This window comes from Pygoscelis adeliae, unplaced genomic scaffold (assembly GCF_000699105.1).
Source record: "Pygoscelis adeliae isolate BGI_AS28 unplaced genomic scaffold, ASM69910v1 Scaffold218, whole genome shotgun sequence".
NCBI lineage: Eukaryota > Metazoa > Chordata > Aves > Sphenisciformes > Spheniscidae > Pygoscelis > Pygoscelis adeliae.
This window is the reverse complement of record NW_008825433.1, coordinates 2,949,712-2,975,834: the sequence shown is the minus strand read 5'-3', so window position 1 is coordinate 2,975,834 and position 26,123 is coordinate 2,949,712. Positions and strand designations below refer to the sequence as shown.

The following is a 26,123-nucleotide window of genomic DNA, read 5'->3' as shown; positions in this document are numbered from 1 at the left end:
TCTTGTGAAATGGCTGGGAAAATATTGCTGAAGTATATGCACCACCTACGTGTTTAACTTGAGGTGTGAAAAGGTGGCCCATCTATGCCTTAACGCTCACCTCCTTCACCTTTTCACTTTGCAGTCCTCATCAGTAAGTTGCCATCAACATCTCCCCAACCCTTTTATTTATTAATAGGACTCCACAGTCTTTCACTGCAGATCAGGGAACAAGCTCTTGAGATGCAATTTGCAGCTCTCCTCCATTTAGTTTTTTTACTATTTTGACCCAACCCAATTTTCTCTCACAATCCTCCAAATGCCACTACCCTGCAAGCTGGTAAACCACTAGGTAGAGAACTGAGCAGCAGATAGGCTCAAGCGCCTATACTTTCAGATAGCAGCTCACATCTCCCTCAGCAGTGGGATGTTTGTGTTTAGTGCTCTACAAACTGTATTTTTTCGGTTGCTAAAATCATTTCTTTATGTGGCTGGCTGCTGCATGTTCCTTCATCGACGTGCTAACTGAAAGTTTTCAGTTAAATAAAATTAACTTTATCTCCAAAGTGCCTACATATATCCTTCAACGCCAATTACTCTATAATTTTCTCCTCTCCACCACCACAACTATTTGTTGGGACCTCTTTTGCCCTTGCAGTGTCAACAATGACTAACAAACCTGACCACAGGTCAGTGTCAGCCTCACTTGAACTCCTTCTTCCCTGCCTTCCCAACCCTCTTCTCCAGAGCACCACTGCAGGATTGCTCACATAATCTCAGAGCTTCTTTCTCTTGTTTACTTGAGCTGTGCCAAACAAGTCGGACAAGCAATTAAGCTTTTTCCTACATCCTCATCTGGCACCTCTGTTCAATAATCCCAGATACACAGAAAGAACGAGCATATGTTTATGGTCATCTGTTCAGCTTCATCAGATAGAGATGCCGTAGGCCAGGAGAATCTAAATGCCCCAAGCCTTTCTGTGGAGCTGCATGATCATGCAGATCCCACAACCCTGTATGTTTTGATAGCTTCTATGCTTACAGCCAGGAAACACAGGGCATAATCTTGGAGTAACACAACTTATGCAGTATCTAACTCCATACATCCTCACCTGCACTATGCACATTCTTCAAGTATGTGGGTCACCGCTTTACATGGCAGCCAGGTACGCATGGTTTTTCATTTCCACTTGCCAGTGACATTATTCTGGCTGTTCTCAGCACTGTTGTGTCTAACCTCTTAAGCCCAAAAGAATTATTCTCTGATTACCCTATACTTTCATGATTATAGAAATTATTCTCTATTGCTAGTTTCATCTGACTTAACTGAATAAGTCTGCAGGTTCACTGTTTAGCAAAAGAACTGACAGAACAATGTGTTTCTACTGAAAAGCAAAGTAAATGAATCCTTATGAAGTCATCTTTATACATCATCAAAGAAAACAAGAGCATTTGTAAAAGTTTTAAAAGTTTTTTGCCCGGAGCAAAAAAAAGCACTCTACGGAGTTGCCAATATTTGGAAAAGAGTTAAAAGTAGCCTCAACATTTTTCCCAAATACAAATCAACAGACTGGATCCATTAATCTAAGTCATAAATATCAAAGAATTTGTCACAGAAAACTGGTACTCAAAATAAACACAATCAATTGTGGGCACTATCATACCTTGACAAAATGTAGCATTGATCCTCTTGTAGCCTTGTGGGCATTCCATCATAGGACTGTATCCATGGTAAGCTGAAGAAAAAAATTACATCAGTTAAATACTGCTGATTTACATGCTTATTTAGAGAGCCTGACTGCCAAATTATTACGTAACTATAAAAAAAAATTCGTAAGTTTTTATGATGTATGGTTAAGCACAAAAGGTCAAGAAATTAAAATTAAAGGTTGTACAGGTAACCTTAATTCCATCTCTTTCCACATGTATACCACTTAAGTCTTCAGTTATCCAGTCAAATTTTTATTTTGTCCACAAAATAAATCTTTGAAATCAGGACATTATCTTTCATTCTAGCTGTTCTCAAATATTCAAATAATTACTTTCCCAAACCAGCTACAAATATCATGTTGGGAAAAGATAAAGTTGAAGATTCATGATGGAAACTCAATGGTTTTAAAACTGAAACCGGCTTTAGAAAGCAGAAGTATCTTCAGCGCTAAGCAAAATTGTTGGGTACCATTTCTATTGCCACAATGAATTAAAAAATATTTGAAATACATAGGAAATAGAAGCAAATGAACTTTTAAAACAAGGCAAAAGGAAGAAAAAAACATTTGTGATTTACCTAACAAAGTTGCTGACTTGTAGAAGACTGTGTGACTTATTGGCTAATCAGTGTAAACTGTCAAGGGCATAACAACACTGCAAAATACAGACTGAGTTCAATTTTGCCAAAATAGAAAGTGTCCAGTTAACTAGATTTTTATTTCTATTTATTGTTTCTTTCCTCCACTTAAGGTTGCCTTTGAGACTACAGAAACCTGTTTATTGATTCTTAAACTGTTATAACATCATAAATGAGAGCTGTAACTTCTTTGTATGGTTATGCACTAAAAGCTAACATCTTGGCAAAGCCCAGTACTTTATTAAACATATAGGACTAAACTTTTGGCACTATGATTACACAAGTGCCTTTAATAAGAGTCAAGAGAGTTTTTCATAATTTGAATGCTACAACAGAGATACCTTACATCTGGTCAGATTTGGTCAGATCTTTTGTTTTCCTTTAAAAGTGTTCTAAATGTGTAGCAGGCCAAAAAAAAAAAAAAAAAAAAAATCAAACACTTTCCATCTTTGCTGTATATAAACTGTCAAATAAGACAGAACAACTGAGATAATGTTTTCAATTGGCTTCACTTCACATATAATGCCTGAATTGCACATTTATCCCTGCAGCTTATTTTAAAACTGGTAACTGGTTGATTGGGGGGGGGGAGGAAAAAAAAAAAAAGAATTATTTTCATTAGTTCTAAAGCTTTCCCTATTCTTTGGAAAAATTTAAGTAATGATCTTGAGTAGTAGCTTTTGGAGTGAGATAATTCATAGCAATTTGAAATAAAACTATTTAAAATAATTGCTTAATTAGAACATTAAGATTCTCCTTAGAGGTTGCTTAAAATGATAAAATGGTTAAACACAAAAAGAGCACAGGTCAAAATATAGCAACAATGTTCTTAGTTTTGAACACATACTTTTCCATGTTTACATTGACTACAACCATTTTAACACAAATTGAAATTTGAAAATTTTGTCTCTCACCAAAAAATGACAGCTACACATTTATTTTCAAGGCAGCTCCAATCTTTTCACCATGTTTAATATTAAAAACAGTTGAAATTTAAGGTGAGATTTTCAAAAGCACAATGCATTAGCCTATTCCTGGTCCCCCAAAATGTCAGTGAAACTCCTAATGCTCATGTTGGCAGAGTCAGATTCATAATTGCACTGATTATGTCCTAACTTACCTGCATGTGCCATTACAGACCTAATTCAATTCACACTAAAACCAAGAGAGTGCCTCTAACTTTTTGTGGGCAGGAATGGCACCCTGCACTACAGCCTGGCAGAGGAAAACAGAGGAAGAGCAGAGCTCTTCCAGTTGTAGATGGAGACCAGCCCATAAGCTATGCCAGGCCTTTTCCAGTGCTGCAACGCATTTTTCCCTTCCAGGGTGACTCAGCTGCTCTAGAAAGTGCAGTGCTGGAGTGGGGTCAGAGATTTCAACCTCTCCCTCCCTCCTCATCCTCCTACTCCCACACTGAACAGGAAGTAGTGGCTTAGTAGCAGCTGTTTTCTTCCTTCTACAAAGAGCAGCAACGTAAGCAGGTCGCAGTAGAGTAAGGAGCTTATTCAGTGATGGCTAGTGATCCATGTGGGAGCTGGATGGAGTCCTACATTACTTACCCTTTACTCACTTAGACAACCTGTTTGTAATTATTAACTGTTAGCAAGAAGCCTGAACAATCATAACATTACCCATGTAACACAGAAATGCACTTTGCCTTGAAAGTTGTCTTCTGTAGAAGCCCTCAAAAATGAAGATCTGTTCCAAAATTTCTTCTTTTATTTTTCAGTAATACTGAAGAACCTATAAACTTACAGACATGGGAGCTGTCTCAGGCCAAGGCACTTGACTTTGCAACAAGACAGAAGCCCTGAATGAGCAGTGGCTATTACCCAAAATATGCAAGTACATCTTTACAAAGTGACAAAGCCCTATTGAAGTCCACGGAAACAAGCCACATGCAAACTTAAGTACATCCTTAAGTAGCTGACTGAAGAAACAAGAAAGTCTCGTACTGCTAATGAGACTGAAGTATATGCTTAAATATTTTGCTGAAGTGGGTTTTGCAGAAGATCACATTAAATGCAACCTGATTACATATTGTTATAAAAACAGGTCAATCTTAAATGAAGTTTATGAAGCCTAAAACCATAAAAGGAAAAGGAAGTCTGTTTGCTTCCAAAATGTCTACAACAAAAAGGGTAATACCAATTTAGTGAAGTATCAGAACAGGTCAAAATGACATGGGACCAACGTGGGACTAACTTTGCCTGCTGAGACACTACCATGCACACCACTTAACTGATAACTTACTAATAATTTACTTGACTCCCAAGTTTTTCCATCCAATACCATATATACATATATATTAATATATATATGCATACTCTTTTTACCACTGAAACATTCTCAATATTGTAAAAAAATACTTGATGAAATATAAATCCTTAAGCAGGCACTCCACACTTTCATTAAATCTTATCACAAATTTACATTTATCTTTGGAAATTGTTTGCTCTACAGAAGCATAACACTGATACTGACATGAGGCTTAATTTGACACCTATACCCAAAGGACACTTAGGCCCAGATCCAAAACAAGTTGTGTGCCTAAGTTCAAACTGAACATCTATAAAACTCCAAGATGCTGTAAGACCACTTAAACTCCTGCAACACTTCAAATTTATCACCTTAAGTTCTTAGAGATCTCAAAATTCACCATTTGCACTCATGCAGAATTGCCATAAGTCATGGCATGATTGAATAGCATCATGCTTAATTCATTCCTAAATCAAATCTAGACTAAGAAATTACATATGCCTCTACCAAAGTTTCCTGACAGATTCAGTGAATATTCTTGAAGCATACACCTACCAAATCATACTCTTGATATCATGTAGTGGTAGATAACACTGTATTTTAATCTGGAGAAAACAGTGCACCCGTGTCCTCCTCCCTTCTTAAAACACTACTGTACAGTGAGAGCTCCCATCTAGAAAGATGAGAAATGTATCCCATCACGTCTAGGAGACACAAACCCTTACTTTCCAGGAATGCTTTAATCACAAGGACAGGATTATTCCAAGTGGCAACGTTCTCTGTCTCCTCTTGAAATCATATAGTTACATTCAAAAAAACAATTCCAGATTGAGCCAGAAAGCAGGAGTGAGCATGACTCATACCGTAAGTAATTAAGGACACTGGGAAAGAGACTGGGTTCCCAGTCCTGTTCCAAGAATTGTTTCTACATTTTACGGGTTAGGGCATCTCCTCATAGGTATAAAATGTAGATTAGAAATTCTTCTGGCAGATGAAGGTACTCTGAATTGCCCCATCTTGAGCAAGTGTGCTAGCCATTAAGCTTTTATTATAGAGGACAGTGCTCATCTCATTAGCATTTCAAAAAAATTATTCTTCCTCGGTGCTTTGAAAAAAGGGTGGTGGACTTCCCTTCAGGAGAGGTTTTAGGCATGTTTTAGAAGTTCAGGCACTTCTCTGTACCCACCTAGGAAGCACCTGGGGACCAGGATTTCGGACATGGTTTGTCCCAGTGTTTCCCTGTTTCCTTGCTCTTAACATCATGCTGAGCACGTTGGCATTAAGCAGCTGCCTGATCAACACGTTGTCTGTTGTGGATTCCAGGCTGAGGAGACCAGTGTTTTACCTGAGCTATGAAGAGCTAGCACATGGGCTTCCCTTCAAACCAGGCACCAAAAATTTGTATTAGTAGTTCCTACCAGTTTTTGGTTGAAGCACATTTCAGGCTTTTGTGATTTTCCCATGGCACAACTATATCCAGTAAGCAACACTCTGCACGCCCACATGCTTCTGATGAACAAAACTTTCAGTTGTAGTTAAATTGCTACTTCTTTAGAGAAAGCTACAAAATCAGAACATATTTCACAATTCATACACCAATACAGAATGTGTCTCTCTTAAAAGCTGTATTTATGTGCTACAGGAATAGAAATTTATGTACCTGAGTCTTTTATTAACTATGGACCTCAAAGACCCCGAGGAGGCTCTCTTTTGGAAGCAAATCAGAAGATAAACATACTCCAAAACACAAAATTTAAATGCTTTATAAACTAGCAGATCAGACTGAGTCAGTATAAATTTATATCAAACTCTCCTGTGGAAGGAGGAGTCAGAGAACTAGGAGTAACAGTTTTTCTGCTGGAATTGTATTTATGTCCACATTCAGACTTGTGGACAAAAATATGCTTCCAAAAAAAATCGAACACTGAACATGTTTTCCAGCATTGCTACCTGTACAAACAACAGGGGCCTAGAAGACCTAGGTAAGAATGACTGCAACTCCTTGCACTATTTTTGGCCCACTAAATGCAGGTCCGCTCCATCTGCAAAACAGAGATTACATTATCTTTTCCCATCTTTCATTTAGTGATGAAAATATGACATGACAGAGAAGTATTACTATTCCTGTGCAACAATAATGTCATTCACAAAAATTTTAAGAGTAGCTTCACCTATCATGTAAATAATTGGAAATTTCTTTATAATATGATGTCAAATCATAACTATACAGTGAAGAAAGTCTTTGTCATTGCCTAATTGTTGAGGAAGATATTTCTAAAACAGAGCGCAAAAAAAAAAAGTAACTGCCAATTTAGAGCCTGGAAAACTTTGGCTTCAAACTTGAAAGTTCATCTGCAGTCCCAAGAGGTCACTGCATTCTCTCCAAGCAGTAACTGGCGCCTCTATAATTTAACATTTCTGTGCAAACTTTTAAAAAAATAAATCCAGCTGGAAGAGGCAAGATGATTCAATGTCATTATCCTTCCTGCACTGAGAAAACACAACAGTGCATCACTGACTTAAAGGAGGAGGAAGGGATGAAAAAACCCAATGACATTAACTTTACTGGCTGCACTGAGTGCCTGCATATTGTAACTCTGCTGGCATGCAGGAGAATTCCAGTTTCTGCAACCTGTCCCTAATCAAACAACAGCCTATTCTTTCTACTAGGTTCCTTTTTTTTTTTTTCTTTCAAAAAAGGAAAAATACTACTTGAGGGGAAAAAAAAAAGCCATAAACTGATCCAGAGAATAACAACAAAATAGCACTTACATGGCTTCTTGGGACATTTCTGGCATTTGTTAAAACCCCAGGAAGTACCCACGGTTCCACAGCAGTCTTCTTGCTTGGAAAGGCCAGGAAGTGCTTTGCCACACTGGAATAGTCAGGTAAAGAACACTCCGGTTAATGATACTATATGATGCTTACTTCTAGTACAATGTTCTTTTTCAGTCATCTTGGATCAATCTCTTGCCGAGACACTGAAGATTCACTGGAGCTCTTGGCTGAACTTAAATAGTGCATTGTAATGGCATGAGCAAGTTAGGTGACAGTATTATCTTCCCCTGTGTCCACTTGAAAAGGAGAAAGAAACAGAAGAGAACAGTATGTCATAAGAATGAGTGAGCGTATGTCCAAGGTAGTAACTCGCCATTGGCACCTATTCCCTACGTTTTTCCTCATAAAAATGTGCTCGTCACTTTTTCAAAACCTGTATAATCTCAAGTACCTTTCTAATTACTCTCTTAAAGAAAGACAAAAAGTATGACTGTGATTTCTATGATGTTATCCCCCATTAAAAAGCCTCAACCTCCTGCCAACTTATGTTTAATGTTTATGACCACTTACTGAAAATTGCCAAACTATGACGACAGATTCTGTTGCCCAGATACTAAAGAAGGTAACACAGATAAGATGACTGAAGCTGAAGTTAGTGATGTCTGTGTTACTCCAAACAAGTGTCTTTCCCCATGCAAATATTTAAATTAATCTTGCAATAATTTCTGAGGTCAATATTCCTTTTTCTCTTCTGACCACAAATATTTTTATTATTCTTTTTATTAATAAGAATACAAATTTTCAGAATCTTACAAAATACTTAGTTATGTTCTTGACTTTTACCATGCAAAATGGAAGAAAATTGCAAAGAAAGCTTAAATGTATTTCTGAGATGCAGAAAATACAAAAATATATCTAAACCTATCAATTAGGTACAAAATGGAAGTGCACAAAGCACAAGACAAGTGCATAACAGCTGCACTTAGTAACACTTTCAAAGCAAATGCTGATATAAATAGGCACTGCAGCAAACAATTCAAATGTGCTGAAGTGTGAAGCCTCAGCATGCAGTGAATAGACCTTCCCTGATCTAACTTCCCTTCCTGACAGCATATAAACCTCTGGCCCAAATGCTCACTGCTGCTTAGTTTTCAGCTCAAGATAGCTGGCTCATCCTATGGCACAGGCTGTGGCCTTGCGGTTGCTTTCACTTCAGCTGGTAACCCAGTCACTCCGCAGTAGGGGATGCATGCTGAATGCCCAGGCACTGAGGGCTTCCTCCAACCTTCCCAAAATTTTTCCAGCGTGCACTTAATCGTACTGACACCCATGAGTCAATGATGTTTTCAAAGTACAGAGTTACTCTGTGTAGCTTCACAGCGTGACTGCTAATAAGATAGCAGGCTAACCCACAACATCAGGGCTTTGACTCATCAGAGGGTCCCCTCTTTGCATGGTGAGGGCTGGCAAGGCATCATCCCAGCCATCTTCTCTGCCCCTTTTTCACAGATACTCCCCAGGCACTTCCTGAAGTACCTCAGCAACAAACTGAAAGCAGCACCAGTTCACCGTTTAAACACCAGACTGTAATGTGCAACCTGCAGCAGCTCTGCACTTGCTGCTTGTGAAGCTTAGACATCTGTCAAGTAAGGGATGTGTGAGCAGCCAGGAGCATCCTCTGTCACAGCCTCTCTCATGAAACGGAGCTTTTAGCACCAGGACAACTTAGCGAAGTTACGGTTCAGCTCTGCGCATCACCCCTACATGGGGTAGCACCACTTGTGCTTTGAGCCACGTTTTAAGGTGACACATGAACAACAAAGAACAGAGTGGCCAAACAGGTTAAAAGAGACTGCTCAGTTATTGTGTAACTTTAGGAGTCTATTTTCACACTACCATCTGCAGAGGGTCTTGTGACAAATTTTCGCATGTTCCAAGAGGTGAGAAACAGTCCTGGCCTGGATGGTATTTGGCTGTGTTAAAACAGTAAAGTATCAAAACAAGTCCCATCTTTCAGATGCAGGCTCAGGCTTACACTATGAACACGTGTCTTTCAGGCTGTCTTACGCTCCCCTGGCTTGGGCACTGATAGGATTAGTACGAGATTGACCATTCCTGATCAGTCAGAGTCTGCTCTGTTTCCAGAAGCAACTCTTGGCCTGGCAGTTCACAAAGGCTGTCACGATGCACAAACACGGAATTCTGTACAACCCCCTCTGCTGCTGCAGCTCAGGTGTTTTCAAAACTGGAACCAGCTCTTTCAACTGCCTCTAGCTAGATGATATACAGATATTGCTGCAGTTCCCAGAAGCTCAAAAATCTTTCAAATGGAGAGTACTCATAATGTCTCTTCCAAGTGGCTGCCCTAAAACCTTAGAGAATTCATGTCACATCTTTACACAATGCTGGTTTCTCATCCCACATCCCAGGTGAGCATGTGCTAGGAAGGACCATTTTACTTTATCATCACAGTTACTCAGGTTTACTTTATAATTACAGCTGCTCAACTCCTTTCCTAGAGCTAGTACTGCTTCTTCAAAGAAAGAGAAGCCACTTACCAAAGTCATATACTGTGGCTGTTAGCGAGAGTCAGCTAAACCAATTTGCACTTGACTCTTCTCCCCCTCCTTGTGCCTCAGTTTTACAACTCTCATCTCTCTGAAAAGAAGTGGGAGGAATCAAGGCTGGTGCTGCACCTCCCCTTATGATCTCAGAAACGGAGCATTTGGGCAGTGAGGCACATTACCTAACACCCAGTGTTCCTCTGCAAGGTCACAAGCCTCAAGGACATATCCCAGCAGCTTGTGTGTGTGTCAAGGCAAGACTCCACTGACGTGAGAGCCGATATGCCATCATGAACTGGCCGCTTTTTTCTTTATCCCCAGAATAGAAAAGGTGACATTTAACAGTAGTAAATTAAAAGCATATAAAACAAAGAAAAAAAAAAAAGAAAGGAGGAGGAAGATGGACTAAAGCCCACTTTTAGTTTAGGTGTGGTGCTACAGCATTTGCACTCTCCTGAAAATCATGATCTCTGTGGTCATAACTTTTTCAAATTTCCATATAAAAACCATGAGCAAAAATAAGGATGCCAAAGTCTGAGTCATCTGGCAACTGTGGTTTGTAGTCCTGTCAGTAAAAACTGGCAATGATTAAAGCTGCTGCTCCCACTGCCTCTATGGTGAATTAAAGCTTGAAGAATCAATGATAATTTGGTTAACGTCCAGATCATTGTAGAAACTGGCCAGCAAGGAAAAGCAACTGCCACATGGGGCTCCTAGTGGTGTAAGATCTGTGTAATTTTGGAGCTATGCATCAGAAAAAATGACTGCTCTGCAAAGTCCTAAGCCAAGCAGAAACAAAGTTCTTCTATGGCTAATAAACCCTGATTTCTCTGGTACATCTAATAGCGCTTCAGATACTTTCAACACTCATGGCACTGCACAAACTGTTTCCTAGCCAGCTACAATTTCTTGAGATGCTCCTCCCTTTCACAAACCCTAAGCATCAATGAACTGAAGCTCTGTTTCTACAGGTCTCAAAAACTTTCAGGCAATTTCTATCCACTTCAAGTGTCTCACCCACTTCCTACTACTGGGAAGAACTCAGCCTGTTTCAGTCTCTGAGTCACAAGTGACTGGAAAAGTCACTTGGGGGAATCCATAACTATTTTTAGTTTGTCTCACCATTCAACACAAGTCCAACACATAAGTATGAGCTTAAAATAAGCAGGGAAGCTAAACACAGGCACACAGCTTGCACTATGCATGAAGATGATGCCATTCCCTAAGCTTAGGCTTACACTTTTCTATCCATCATTCACACACATTTTAAAATAATCTAGCCTGTATTCCTGAGGGCTTCTGGAAAACTCCTTATAGACAGAGAACAGATTTTCATGAATGATACATCTGTCACAAGCTTATGATTTGGAGATAATTCTTACTGGTTCAGAAGGCAAAGAAGTCATGAAAGGTTGGTATAAAAGAGCTCAGCTGTGCTGAAAGAGGCTCAGCAGTAGCAGCAGTATGAGGCACACATGGTACTGCTATAAAACAAAGTTCTTCCTGGGTAAAGCACTCAGACACTGAAAGTATTGTTTCGAATCCACATATTTTTCCCCATGCGTGCCTGGGCTTCTACGCCAATATTTTATATAACTGAAGGAAGTACTGAATATTCCCACTGGTAGACTGAAATTCTGGCTGACCCTGTGCTGGTGCACAAAGGCCACCCCAAGCCACATCACCTCTTTGTTCCTCTGTCCCGACTCCAGCCTCTGCCCCATCTCCACAGTCTTGGAGCGCTAACAGTACTTGAGTTGTGCGCTGCCACTAGGGTTTCATGTGTTTTCCAATGCCAGGGAAAAGGAAGGATTATATCCTCGAAATCCCTCTGCTAAGGCAGTAGAAGGAATTTATTCAGCTCCCTGTAAAGTGCGGTAGAGAGCCCAGTCTGGCCATTAGTCTCAGGGCAACCGCAGAGAATTTTGGCCGAGGGACCACAACGTTTCCTGGGACTCCCACTCCTACGTGACCCATCTACAAATCCCTGTCACGAGCTGTTAGTTAAAACCACAATACAGGCATAAATAAAGGAGTGTCACATGATTAACTATGATTGAAATCGATAGGTGCTTTAGCCTGAGTTAATAGCTAATGACTCTGGGATTCAGCTCAAAAGACTGCATTTCACATACCACAATAGCAAAAGTGAATGGATACACTGTTTAACTTTCTGTAAACTATTCAACAGGCACAGACCTTGGATTGTTGCTTCTTTTTTTTTTCCTATAGGTGCAACAGAGTAAGAAACCTCAAACTTAATAAACTGTATTACTGAAACGATTAACAAACATACTTAATTAGCTTACTGACCAGCTGAATGACAGGTTGTTACAAATGAAGAGTATTACCCCATGTAGCACTGGCTCACTAACAGGCATTGTCTCATAAGCAGAGGAGAGAAACTTAAATACTTCCAGACTTTCTAAAAGAACTGGTAAAGAATTTGTTTTGGCTTAAGCAGAACATTCTTCATAGGCAAGTAAAAATTATCCAGCTTTCTTCTATTTGAGTAATTAAAACAATGTTTGGTGTTTTTGCTATCCGATACATCTTTAATCTTCTGATATTTCAGGGTATTGATCTTGCAAAGAATCTATTGCGAATGAAGCATTAATCCTGGAAATGAATCCACACTGATTTCTGACAGTCTATTTGTTTAAAAACTTCAGAAGCCAAACCATGAGCTTCAAGGAATTCCAGACAGTTATTTCATTTTATGAGATGGTATTTTTAAGACTATTTTAAAGAAAAAAGGTTTTTAAAGTGCTCTAAGAGAAAAAGTAACAGTATGAAGCACAGAATTTTACTTGTATCATTTTTCCTGCCTAAAGAATATAAATAGGGAAGTTCATTTCATACAGCTGTCAAAAAATGAAAATACCTGAAATTTACCTCCACAGGAAATGTTTTGTTAAATCTGAAGTTCAACAGGGATATTTATACAGTTGAATGAATAACTTCAACTGGCATATTACTACTGTCATCACCTCCAGACTACATACACTACGATCATGTTGCATACAGTAGTATCAATACATTAGGTTATACATTAAGAGCTATCAACACATTTCACTGCTCTGATTTCTAACTCAAAAACTTTGATGCCTTTGTTTAATATCTCCCATCGTGAAAAACTCATCGGTGATCTAAGCCCAGTTCCCAAAAACTTTATGTATACTCTCAAAGTTAAGTACATGATCAGTGTATGTCCTTGTGTGAATCAAGTTAAGTAAATGCTTAATGATTTGCAGTCAGAATCTTTATCATGATACAATGTTGACAATTTCTGACCTTTTCCAGCTGCCACCTATCACTTGGCTTATTTTGTATTCTACCAAGTCTGACAGCAGAGAGAAGAGTGTTGCTCAAACCAAAACAAATGTTTCCTGTAAAAGACATTACTGAAACACAGTACTAAATAAACTATTTCCATAGAAATTTATCCCACTAAAGATGCTGATCAACTAACATCTGTTCATCAGACATACTTGTTATTTATCAGAACTAAGCAGCATTTGAAACATGTCTGAACGCATATGTGAGCGCTTTGATCACACTGAAAAATGGACAGCCCTTATAATTTTCAATAAAGTCTTTACTAGTGTTCACCATTAATGTTATTTAGCTTAATCTATTAAAAAAAAATCTATCAAAATGTGCTTCTATTGTCTGCTATAGGTGGTATATTTTGTTTTTCTTTAATATGACTTTCCAAAGTATTATTACAATACACCAAATTTCACTTCACAATACCAGAATTCAGGCATCCTTCTCAACAGAGCTGTAACAAGTATGGATCTTTTCTGCAACACCTTTCAAAGTACTTCACAAGGGAAGCACAAAGCATCGTTCAGCAAACAACTGACAGGCGAGGAGTGGAACATATCCCCTGAACACCGCAACCTGGAACTGACCTGAATTTAAAACACCCCAACAAAAACGGGGGATCAGAAGACAATATTTTTGGAATTCTTTCAGTGATCATTTTAGAGAGCAGTCCCGCTCCTCTCAGCCATTACACCAGCGCAACTGAGGGACAGCAAGGAGAAATGAACAAGCATGGGCAGACTTGACTTCCTAGCCAGCTTCTCTTCTGGACATTTTGGCATATGTTGCCTTCAGCCAGGTAAGCAACTTCAATATCTGTCTCTCTTTAGAATAACAACTCTTTTTTATCTTGTTTTTAAGTTACACATGCTGAGATCACCAGAAGTCTCCTTTGGTAAAACTGATACTCAAAATATCTGCTGAAGAGAACAGCATTACTTGTGAATCTAGTCAGAAGGAGCCTGCTTTAGAGAAATTTGGAAATACCAGCTTCTTCCAATTTCTTGCTGCTTTGCAAAAAATGCCTCCCTCTTTATAGTTAAGTAAAAAAGAGACCAAATCAATTTTGAGAAAAAAGACTTTTTTAGCCAAAATACTGAAATGCAGTAACCATAGGAAAACACATGAATATATTTAGTAGGCACTTCAAACTGATCTTAAGGGGGAAAATAAGCGCGGTGCTTAATTCTCTTTATATGAACTTTGACAGATAGTAGGCATCTGCATTCTTTTCTCAATTTAAATGCAAAGTAATCATATGCAAAGTTAACAGGACTTGAGATTACCAACACAATCTTTACTAGGTGCACCACTGACACTGTAGAATTATTTTGGGAAATAACAAAATATTCTGTGTCATAATAAAGGCATTTTTATTAGAATTAAAATGAAAAGCAGCTGAAGAAGAGGCATTGAAGAAGAGAAACATAATCTTCCTTCTTTGCTTTCTTTCTAAATAGGACCTTGAGAATCAGTGGTCTAAGATGACCGACTCCTTGGATTTCAAAAACACAGGACTACATGGCTGTAAAGGACATTGCAGGACACCGTGTCCAATCTCCAGCTTTTGAAGGCACCGTAACATAGTATTCTCCACAGATCTACTGTTCGCCATCTTAAGTGGGATTTTTGTCCTACTGCTTCCATTGTATCTGTTTCCCAACTTCAAGTCTCTATTTTCTCAACATCGTTTTCTATATAACAAGGTGCAAGTTTAGGTAAAGGTTTGTTTTCTATATTTTTATGACAACAATAAGTTTCTGGCCTGCAGCTTAACTGCTAGTTTATGATATAACCTGCAAAAATCTTTTTGGTACTACGAAAGTATTTGATGAACCACAACTTTTGCATGCAACATATCATAGTAAGCTATTATGTAACATGGTAAGCTATCCTGGAGCAATCATCGTTAACATCTCCCAGAGGAGAAATAATTGCTAAGCATTCTACTCACAGAAAAGAGAGGCAGCCAGGAAAAGTGAACTGACTTGAGTAGAAAAAGGAACCATCCAGAACACTATTTGCTTCCTATATTACTTTTTAAAAATTGAAATAGTAATACTACTTTTATAGTTGCTCTTTCCACTTTATTTCCCAATGCTGAGGACACTTCAGAAAACAGTCACAATTAAGCAACACATACATACATGTGTATATGTATTTATGAAAACATACATCTTTATTTATCTATTCTAATTAAGCTAGGAAATTTCATTCCTCTAGCCCCTCTCTCTCCTCTCCTGTCCTTCTAGGTTTGTGGACTGACATCTTTTCACACACCTTTTACTACCCTTTTCTCATGGTTGCTGCCTTTGGTTATAGTCACTTATGATACTAGAGGCAACTAAATGAATAGGTGGTCTAGAAGAATTTCTATGTTGTTAATTAGGAGTGATCAGAGGCCTAAGAATACGACCAGATTCTTCAACTATCTGTTGGTAGTTGAAGCCCTCCAAGCTTCAGTTCAGGGTGGCTCCAGTTGCTAACTTTATGTGCTCTGTTGGAAATAACACTGCAGAAAACATGCCCTGGCTGTCTTGGGATTTGAGTATAGCAACTATCCTACTGTTTTTGCAGGACTACTGTTTTTGAATGAGATACATTAAAGGAATTTAACTAAGGTGGGGTGAGGAAGAATGTGTTGGGAAATGGAAAATATTCCACAGAAGGTTGTGAAAAAAACAAAGCATTAAAATCAGAAGACCTGTAATTGAAGACCAGCTGAAAGTCAAGGAAGAAGGAGAGAACAAGTGATGGAGAGAAACACAGAATGGTGGAGGTTACACACACAGACACAAAACCACAGTAGAGATTCTGATACTGTTTTTATCCTGTGCTTTTAGCCTGGACCAAAAGTAAGTTCAGCAGAGTCTTTATTAACTTGGTTGATTTGCCTACAAGAGGCCACACACATATTCTTCCATCAATCTGCTCTATAGACAGTAAAGTCACCTTTGATCCCAGGATATTGAATAAAACATTTCTGAAGCCAAATATACAATCCACCCTGCAAAAAAATGTATAAACATTATGATTGTTGAAAAAAGTATGGCTATCAAAATTATCCAGCATAAACTCCAGAAAGGACTGGAGCAACACATTGCTACTAATAGGAAGTCTCAGTTTAGCAGCTTGTCTGAACAAATAAAGAGAACCGTCATATTTAGCAAAGTGAATATCAAAGAAACAGAAAACCAAATTCTTTTGGAATAGATCTATTTAAGAGTAAAAAAAAAAAAAATTAAGCATCTTTCCCAGTTCAAGGTCTATTTAACATACAAATAAATAATACACATTGCCTGACTGTAGGAAAAACATATTGACATTTCAGGTTCAAATTTGAAAGGTGAATGAGTCACTTAAATCTATATTTATGGCAAGGTCTTAAATGAATGCTCTACAAAATGCCACCATACAACTTCAGTTCTAAACTGAACCATTAAATTAAATAACAAAAGACCTCTGAAATCCTTACTATGCTCTTCTCCAAGACTGACACTGAAAGAACCAATGAAATCTGTAAAAAAAAATGAGAACATGCATTATTCTACACTAGGAGGCACTACCCTTTCTTGAGAGCACTGCAAAGACACATTTTTCCAGGGGAATACGGAAAAAAACATAATAAAAATTGGAGACTGAGCATTTAGTAGGATTCCAAGTCAGGCACAAGGGCAATGCGAGCATATTTCTCCTTTTCTCCCCCTGTAAAAGGAGCACGTTACTGTCTTCTGGTGAGTGATGAGTAAGTTTTAGTTTTAAAACCACTGTAATGTGAGGGGCATGCATAGGACACTGCAGGTTTTGGATATGTCATTTGAAATACCTCACTCATGCATGCGGCAGAAAACAGACAGGAAATATGTCAAACAAAAAGTAAGAGATAAAAGATGCAGCACCCACTGCCAAGTCTAAGATTGAGGAAGGAATTTTGTCTTCCCCTATATATGAGTGCAAATAGAAATACAAATAAATAATAAACAACTATTAACTATCATAATTATTTCCAGCATTTTATGATTGCACATTATAATGCCATGTTTGTTAGATCTCCCATTCTTAGGAAATAGAGAAATGGTTGTTTGACACAGGCCCTGCTTCATTTTGTCATGTAAAATCCATGAACTTTCATTTGAATATGTGCTTCAACACTTGTCAAAGAACAAATTTAAGGTTTTACTATTCCTGAAACAGACAAGCACGAAGAGCTCATCAGAATAAACTAACACTGTGGATACCAAATCAAGCACTCAACAATTAGTGAATACTAGCCTTTAACGTTCCATACACAAACTTAACTCTGTTCTTCTAGAAACGTTTTTGGGGCATGATGACATTTAAATTTACTTCTTCCATAGCATTCTTCAGAATGAATTATTTTTAAACACCCTCATGTGATGGCCTAGCATGAGCAGGCTTTGGGATCTTTACTTCCACAGCAATGACTTCTGAAACTAGAGTTAATTATGTCACTAGTAGGAATGCTACAATACTCTGCAGAAGCCAGTCACTGAAAGGAAGACAGAAACATATTTTACAGGAAAAAAGTCATTTCTCTGGAGCTGGCAGAGGATGACCGGGACTAAGGAACTGCGATTTCAGTTTGATGTTCCAGAAGGTAATTGCTATCGCTACCTTGGGATCTGCCACCTACATTACCCTCACCCTGCTTCTGACTGCATCCTGCTTCTGCTCCTGTCTGTTCCCCATCACTGATCCTCCCCAAAGCTCCTTGCCCCTCTGTGAGTGAGGTCTCTTCCCTTTGCGTGTGTGTGTGCGTGCTTCTTGGGAGCCATGAGAAAATTTCCTTGCTGTCAGTTCTATCACTTAGCATCACAGCATTCACTGACAGCTAGAAGAAACACTTGTAAAGGACATTTTGCTCCAGTCCTGCATTTCAGGGATGATGGGTGCTGTCCCTTTGGGGGGAAGGCAGACCATGCTCTGTGCAGGTGAAATCTTTGGAGAATTCTGCTGCCAACGTCTAACAAATGTTTGTGGAATATATTGGAAATAGATATATTTTTAGATGCTTCAAAATTGGCTAACTTTGGGTGCATGTTACTGGAAGGACCAAAAGCAGAGCGACCTTTGTGAAAGATTTAAGTTTCTACTTCAAAGCATACAGACGATCCAAATCCTCATTGAAACAGTCTTAAATTATTTTTTTAGCCTGAATAAAGCAACATATTAACTCTTTAATGTCATCCCTCAAAACAAGCGAGTGATTTTTCTGAAACCTCCCATAAAATTTCAGCCTGAGGCGTGCATTCAGTGTAAAAAAAAAAAAAATCGATCTGGAAAGTTAAATTTTGACAAGGTGATAAGCAATAAACAACAGGGTCTTACTAACTTTTTTACAGTCTCTTCACATACGCTTTTTTCTCTCTCTGTATATTTACATATATATGCAAATATGATAATGCCGTGTTGCTTATTAAAGTGCTTTCAAGAGCTGAAAGAAGATACGCAATTTTGAATAGTCATATGTAAAAACTGATGCGAACATATTATTTTAAACTGAACTAAGGTTTTAGCAAACACTTAATTGGCTTTCATGATTTTTCTATCCCATTCAACGGTCACATTTCAATAGATTCAAAAAATTAGTCTACAATAGTGTAAAACATATGAAGTTGTTGAATAGGAATTTCAATGAAAACTGCAACTCCTTGAAAAACACTGGCTGTTGAGATACACGTGCAAAAAGGCTCATTAAACCAAAGGACAGTACAAGCTGTGGAAGATGGTGTAACCTTAGTTGTTCAGTCAGAAGAGATGGAGCTAGGATTTAAGTTATCATTTTTAATTTGGAGAAATAGCTTATAAATGGAGAAGATACGGCTAGAAAAACTGAAATGAGAATGTCAGGGATACAAGACTGCAGCAAATAAAGACATTAGCTTGAAGGAGAAGGAGGTTCAGAAAAATGTTACTTTGTAAAACATTTTACAGTCCATTCTCACAAGAATTTTCTTTTGGAAAAGAATGTCAAATATGTCCTTTCCCTGTGATTGGTGAAGAATTTTTTCTTTCTTTTATGATACTGTTTTAAAGCTACCTGTCTCAAAAGCTTTAGTAAACATTTCTTACCTGTGTCCCAATAGTCTCCTGGAAGCAGCGCCCAAGCTGAGTTTTAACTGAAACAGGAAACATATGAGGAATGGGTTGTTGATTTGTGTAAGTAGTATGTCCTTTCTGGGTCTTCTGATACGGAAGACCTTGGTAAGAGACCTGTGGATGTCCTGGCTGAGGTACTTTCGCTTTTTGTCCCGTTGATGTGCTGTCAATTCTTGAAACTTGGTGGATCTGAACTGAGGCTTCAGGGGGATGTTTCACATGGATATTCACTATGTTAGGAGGGAACTTCACTAAAATAATTGAAGGAAAAACACATTAAAAAAATTGGTAATAAAATATGTCAAAAAAGAGATCTTGGGCACCTCTAAGATATCTCTTTTTTGTACATTAGAATCTTTACACAGTGCCTTGAAGTGACCAAAATATAAACAAAGTCCAAATTTGGGTGTTAGAGAAAAGGCTGAAAGAATGCATAGAGTCTCATTTACAAAGCAGAAAATCAAAACTCTTCACACAGGAAAGAACGACATTATAGCATTGTAAAGACCGCTACATAAACATGGAAGTCCAAATTGGCTGGTGTGACATTAATATTTGTGGTCATACTGTGTAATAAGAATCCCATTCAAAGTTCCAGAATTCAAACTCCACTGGGTTATTTTTGGATATATAGTAAGCTTTATTTTCTTTTTCAGATCCATCATCTTTCTCTGGAACACAGAAAAAGCTTCAGATTTCATCCCTTCACCTTTATATACCTGCCAAGTTCTAAGTTTGCCCCTGCAACACTTGCCAGCATCTCAACCATCTAAAACCACCACTCCCTTCACTGAACTTTGAATTCAGGATCTGGCAGATAAAGAGGGAGGAAATGTTTTTCAGATACTTCTGTTTTTAAATACAGTTGTAGTTTTAAGTCTGGGTATATAGATTGAGACCCTCCAGTCAAATTAATGCGCACAAAACTGTTTATGACCCTCAAGCTTCTTTTCATTGAAACACAAAATGCCCTTTAAACATGTAACTCAAATTATTACTGGGGAGGGGCAGGGAGGAGAGGTATGTAAAAAGTTTTATAGTTTGTAAGCTGCGTAACAAAGTTAGCATTTACTGTGTCTGGCTGGGTCTCTCTCATCAGCAAGTACTGCACAGACTAGTCAAGGCCAGCCAATCCATTAGATGTAACACTCCTTCCAAACATCAAGAACCAACAAATATCATTTGACATACTTTCTTTATAACACATACTGGATTGTTAAGTCTTCTGAATTGTCTCCTTGCCTCCAGGAGGCCAGAGTATTCTTTGGAACTTGATTAGGCATTTTCAGTTCTTACTTAAAAATTTCAATCTCACAACTCCACTTCTGAGGAAGCATATTTCATTTCTTTTAGCTGATTTAAAATTTTATTATTTTGTAGAAGTCACTTTTGGTTTTTCACATTATTTTCATTTCTCTAGGCACACTTTCAGGATTAATTGGTCTCACATAGGAATTCCTTAAAAGAAACAAACTTATTTTTACTCTGGCCTCCATTGTTTCATTTATGAAAATCTTCAACATATTGCAGACAGAAACATCAGGAATAAGGTAGTAGAAAGTCAGCAAAATATGGCTGCAGGGCCTTAATGACTCTTCAGATCTTGCCTGTAGCAGAAAGTAACCTTCAAGCAAAATTTATGCGACATGAGTTCTGTTACAGGTAAACCCACAAGGAAAAGATTCAGTGTTACAAAAAGAAACAGTTAAGGCCCTTCTTAGGCTATTTGACTGGTTCTGCAGGGCAAGACAAGACAGCGTAGTCTGGCTGTGAGAATAACAAAACTCACCCCAACTTACTATCATACATTTTTATGTACGAAGAGGGATCCCTTCAACTAGTTTCTCCAGCTGATAAATCTAAAGAATATATTAGCCCTCAAAAGAAATCACTGAATTGCTCTGCTTTAATCTATCAATCCACCTAGAGATATTCAGATGCTGAAAACATCAAATTTTGGCTGGTTTCTCCCATGTAGTATTATCACCACAGTCCTCTCCAGGTCTTGGATCACTGCCTAGATGTGCTGATTAATTTTTATTTCTGCCAGCCATTTCAGGATTAATTGTTTTATTCTTTCCTTGAAAGAAATGAAACATTCCTCTCTCCACAATCCAACATCTTCATTTGGGCATGGAAAGAGAAGAAAAGGCATTGTGACTGCTGATGGTTCTGATGAGGACTTGAGGGTCAGGAAAAAAAATATTCAAGAGGTCAGACTCTTTAGCAATGAGAAACCTACTGTGTCTTTTAAGTCAGCAACTCTAAATCTGAAAAACAACTATGACTTAAAATTTTTTTATGGTCCACCATATTGTCTAAAATAATTTGATCTGGAATTAAATAGTCACAGAAATAAATTTCTGCTCTGCTAAATGTTTAGGTAATTATATTCTCTTACTCTCCTTTTTTTTTTTTTTTTTTTTTTAGAGTCAGAAAAGTTCTGGGGAGCTTTAGGGACTAATACTCCAACATGCCAGTGGAAACTATTTCCCAATGGACTGCATAGCAGTCCCTAGAGAACAAATCCATTGAAAAGGTGGAGCAGATACTTAAAAGCATTTATAAAATATTGTGTTTCCAGAAGTATACTGTCAACACTTCCTTCACAGCTATGTCCCTGTCTGAAAACAGAATTATTACATTAGATTATGTTTATCACAAACATATAAATAGTTTGGCCTCTTTTAGCAAAGTTATTCAGGAACTAGTTGCCAACAACTGACCCTCCTCACATCTTTCCCCCATACATTTTGTTTTTACTCAGAGATAGCAATCTTGGAGAGGTAATTGTAAAATTACCCTTGACGAGAAAAAAAGAAAAAAAAAAACAATCTGGCAATTCAAACAAACAAACAAAATTCACACTAATTCATATGTTGTGAAACTGAATTTCAGGGGTCTCTCTGCATGGACAGGATCTCACCCAGATAAAATGCCACCTAGAGTCATAGGACACACAGGAAACAAATTCAACACACCTCTTCAAGGTCATCAGAACTTGTCACCTCACAAAAAAGTATTAGAGGAAACAGAAACCTGAAGCTGACTGAACTTTCTTTGACTGTGCAAAATTTTATTAACATTACAGCTTTTCTTGTTTCTGATCCTCTGCCTTCTTCACAGCATTAACAGTAGGAAATCTTTACCATTTTTTTCTATGATATTGTTATATAACCTGGAAAGAATGTTCTATTTAACCAAATCATATCATGGCCTACCTACATTAAAAAGTTCACCTCAAAATTAACTTATAGGACTCTACCACATGACATAACAAAGATAAACATGGATTGTATTTTTAGTTTTACATTAGATTTTTTTTTTTTTTTAATGTTGAAAAGCACTGTCTCTTCCCTCCACTAGTAACCACGGAATTGCCTGCAACTTTCTACCTACGTATACCGCAATTTATGGACTCTGTTCAGCCACAATCATTCTCTTTTTGAATGTGTCTACACTCCTGGAAGAAGTCCCCCTGCATTATCCTTTGACTCTGCAACCTGCATTAAATTCCACCGTAAAGCGAAGTAAATTTACTTATAAACTCTTTTCAATAGCACTGTTATTTCTTATCATTTCAGTCACTGAGCTAAATACTTTCCAGTCATTCTGGTGAGCTCATGATTCAAGCTGTGGTGTCAAGATTCAAACTACGTAGACAGATCGCTATCGTTACTGGTTGGATACCCAAAATTAGTTAATAAAATCAACTCCAAAGGAAAAAATATCTATCAAGAAAAAAGTTACCTTTTACACCTTGCTGTCCTGACATCGTCAGCGGTAAAGTATGAGTGGAGTGGATAATTTGCGATCCTACAGCCTTGTTCACCTGTTGTGGATGATGGTACAGTTTTGGAGTATTGGCAGTCTGCACAGGGATCTGACAAAGTTTACCAGTGTAATTAGGAGGGCACTGGCATTTATCTCTAGAACTGCACTGGCCTCCATTCATGCATGGAAGGTGGCAAATAACTGAAATGAAAAGAGAAAGAAAAATTTTGTTAATGACTTTAGCTTTAGTATTATCTGACTACATCACACAGAAGGCGAGGAAAAAGGAATAGGGCTGGGGCCCTTTGTTCTTCTGACATCTGAAGAATGACTACCCATCTGACAATCACTTTGAATTGCCTTGTGGTAGAACCACTTCCCTTCCCCTCTTTGTGACCTCTGCCTGGTTTGCATCTTCCCTAAATGACAAACCCTCCTTTTAACCTCTGCCTGGTTCGCATCTTCTCTCCATGACAAACACGGCAAGCATATTCTTCCCTTCGAAATCCCAGCTATTTTAGTTCATTACACTAAGCAAGATGCTAAATTAATACAGTGTCTGACTGCACCTCTTATTCACTCTTTGGTACAGGTATACTAATTTAGTCAGCCTCATATTTCTGAAAATCCTGGGCCACGTACACTTCCCTGGAAGACTGGGGAAAAACTCACCAGAGAGTAGACAGTACTGGGGATAATTTTCCATTTTCACTGTAAGCCTTGGCTGTTCTCTGGAAAACCATGTCTTACTGAGTATCTAGATTTTTCTTAACATTCATCTCTCAGATAAAAGAAGCTAATTTGTATACCCACCATGAGGATCATAAAAATATCGAGAGATTCTATTCAAATTATTTCAGAGACAAATTCCAAAGTATTAAAATATTTTAACTCCAATATAAAGACAAGGGTAATTACTTCTGCGCCAGATAGTACTTGCACATTTACAGCAATATAAATTATCAGACAAAACATGAAAAATGTCAACATCGAATGAAAAATATTTCTTAACTGAGAGATACAAACAGTACTAGACATGGTTCAGCACTTCCTAGAAATATGATGTGGGACTTTATAATCAACCATAATCTAGCCAAGCTGTCAACATTTTCAAGAACTAAATGATGTAAAAACAACAGGAAAAATACTGTAAGTTTTTGTTCAAGACAAACTAAGGTCATTTGTTCAGAAATCCAAGATCTATGGAGAAATAGCATACAGTATCCATTTGTCAGCTTTAAGATAAGATTCTGACTGTAAAAATAAACAAAAATCTAGACTTTACAAGAATTATGGCATTTTGCTAGATTGGTATTGCTCAGTCTATACTGAATGACAATAAAAATGAGAAACTGTAGGTAATGCAAGGTAATTAGGAACTTAGTGCTTCTTATTCCAAGTGGTGCAATCTCTGGACAACCACAGCCTATTGCTATTATTAATACCATAAAATGTCAGTATTGGAAAAGGAACCTGTGTATTGTGCGGCGCAAGAAGACAAAGTAGTACATTCAGCAGCGTAAGGAGTTCCAACCCAGCTGCGTAATTCACTTGGCCCAGGAAGAGTGCTCAAGAAACAGAGCTATCAGCCCGGCTCGTTGCAGAGCACCCTCACACTGTATTGACAGGGTCCAGAATGGTGCTGCCTGATCGCCAGATAGGTCCACGCACAAAAGTAAACAGCCAGAATTGTTTTTCCACTCTGTTCTGCAAATGTACGTTTAAAATTTTTCTTGTCTTATCTCATATTTTCATTTCATATAAACTGCCTGAAAGTACTTCAAGCTGTAGCACTGTGCTAAAACGCCTAGCGGACTTTGGAAGACTGTCCACGCCAGCACAGGCCTCACTTTTCTGGGTCCCAACACTGTTGGGACTTTATCTGAGTGTATAAAAGACGTCCTTACAGAACGGCTGTTACTTCAGGGCAAAACGAAGGATTTTTGACCCCAGCAGTAATTAAAGCATGACAGCTATCTCTGTCTGGTACCGTTTCCCCCGAGCAGCCACGAACGAGCAGGTTTACTGCAATGATGACAACATACAAAGAATTTTAGGTACTTGTAAAGATCTGCCTGAGCAAGGTTGAAAGCCAAGGTGGTCTTCCTGCAAAAGTAACATTGCATAATGAAATAGTGTAAAGTAGCATTAAGGGGACAGCAATTTAGTGTTTGAAAGAAGTACAGTGAAACAAACGCAAACAGAAATAGTCTCACTGAGGCATTCCTTGAGTGCAAGAAGCCTATCCCATAGATTTTCTTCCTGCACTCTCTGGCCTCAAGGCAACAAGGTAACGTGCAAAATATAGCTTTTAAACAATGTAAATACACCCAGTATTTCTACCAAAATAAATTACTTTCTTTCAAGCTCCTGTTCTATAAAGCAGTCAGCGTCTGGAAGGCCATGTTGCACAGGTATCTCTGCATTACAGGGCGCTCTTCAGGCGTTCCTCTCCTGCAGGAGCCCGCCGAGTAACGAACAGGCATGTGAAAAGCTTTGCTTTCAAGCAAACAAAAGTTTGTGTTAAAAACACTGTGAAGGAAGATACCAGTAGAAAGAGTTCATTCATGTCCCTTTTCATAACTGTTTGCCGTGGAAATTCACACAAATAACTTGTGCAAATAAGTGCAAACAAATGCCATTGAAAGGTCTAGTATGAGGTAAATAACAAAGAATGTTTAATTTCTCAGTATTTACATGTAACAGCAAATAAAAATTGCAAGCTGCCCACATCATCATGTGGTGCAAATCACTCAGCTGATTTATGTACAGATACAGCGATTTACATCTCTTGAAGGTCTGGCCTAATGTATGAGGAACGAACTTTAAATGAGAATACATTAAATCTATTCTGAGAATATAAAATTATGTAATAAAAAAATTAAAAATTCTGAAATATACAATTGTAAGTTATACTTGGCCATGTAAAAACAAATAGGAACATGTGAGTTTGTCTTGCTTTCTCTCATCAC

The 26,123-nt window shown here is 38.1% G+C and overlaps 1 protein-coding gene across 1 annotated transcript in view; it reads right to left on the bottom strand.

Annotated features, from left to right (window-relative positions):
- The window catches only part of LTBP1 (latent transforming growth factor beta binding protein 1), a 136,670-nt gene that overhangs the window by 90,731 nt on the left and 19,816 nt on the right, over nt 1–26,123 (bottom strand). The window contains exons 2-5 of the mRNA XM_009331050.1: nt 23,128–23,352; nt 19,351–19,628; nt 7,358–7,460; nt 1,644–1,715 (exon numbers count right to left, since the gene is read on the bottom strand). Coding sequence (XP_009329325.1) covers nt 1,644–1,715; nt 7,358–7,460; nt 19,351–19,628; nt 23,128–23,352 — 678 coding nt within the window. The remainder of the gene's footprint in view (nt 1–1,643; nt 1,716–7,357; nt 7,461–19,350; nt 19,629–23,127; nt 23,353–26,123) is intronic.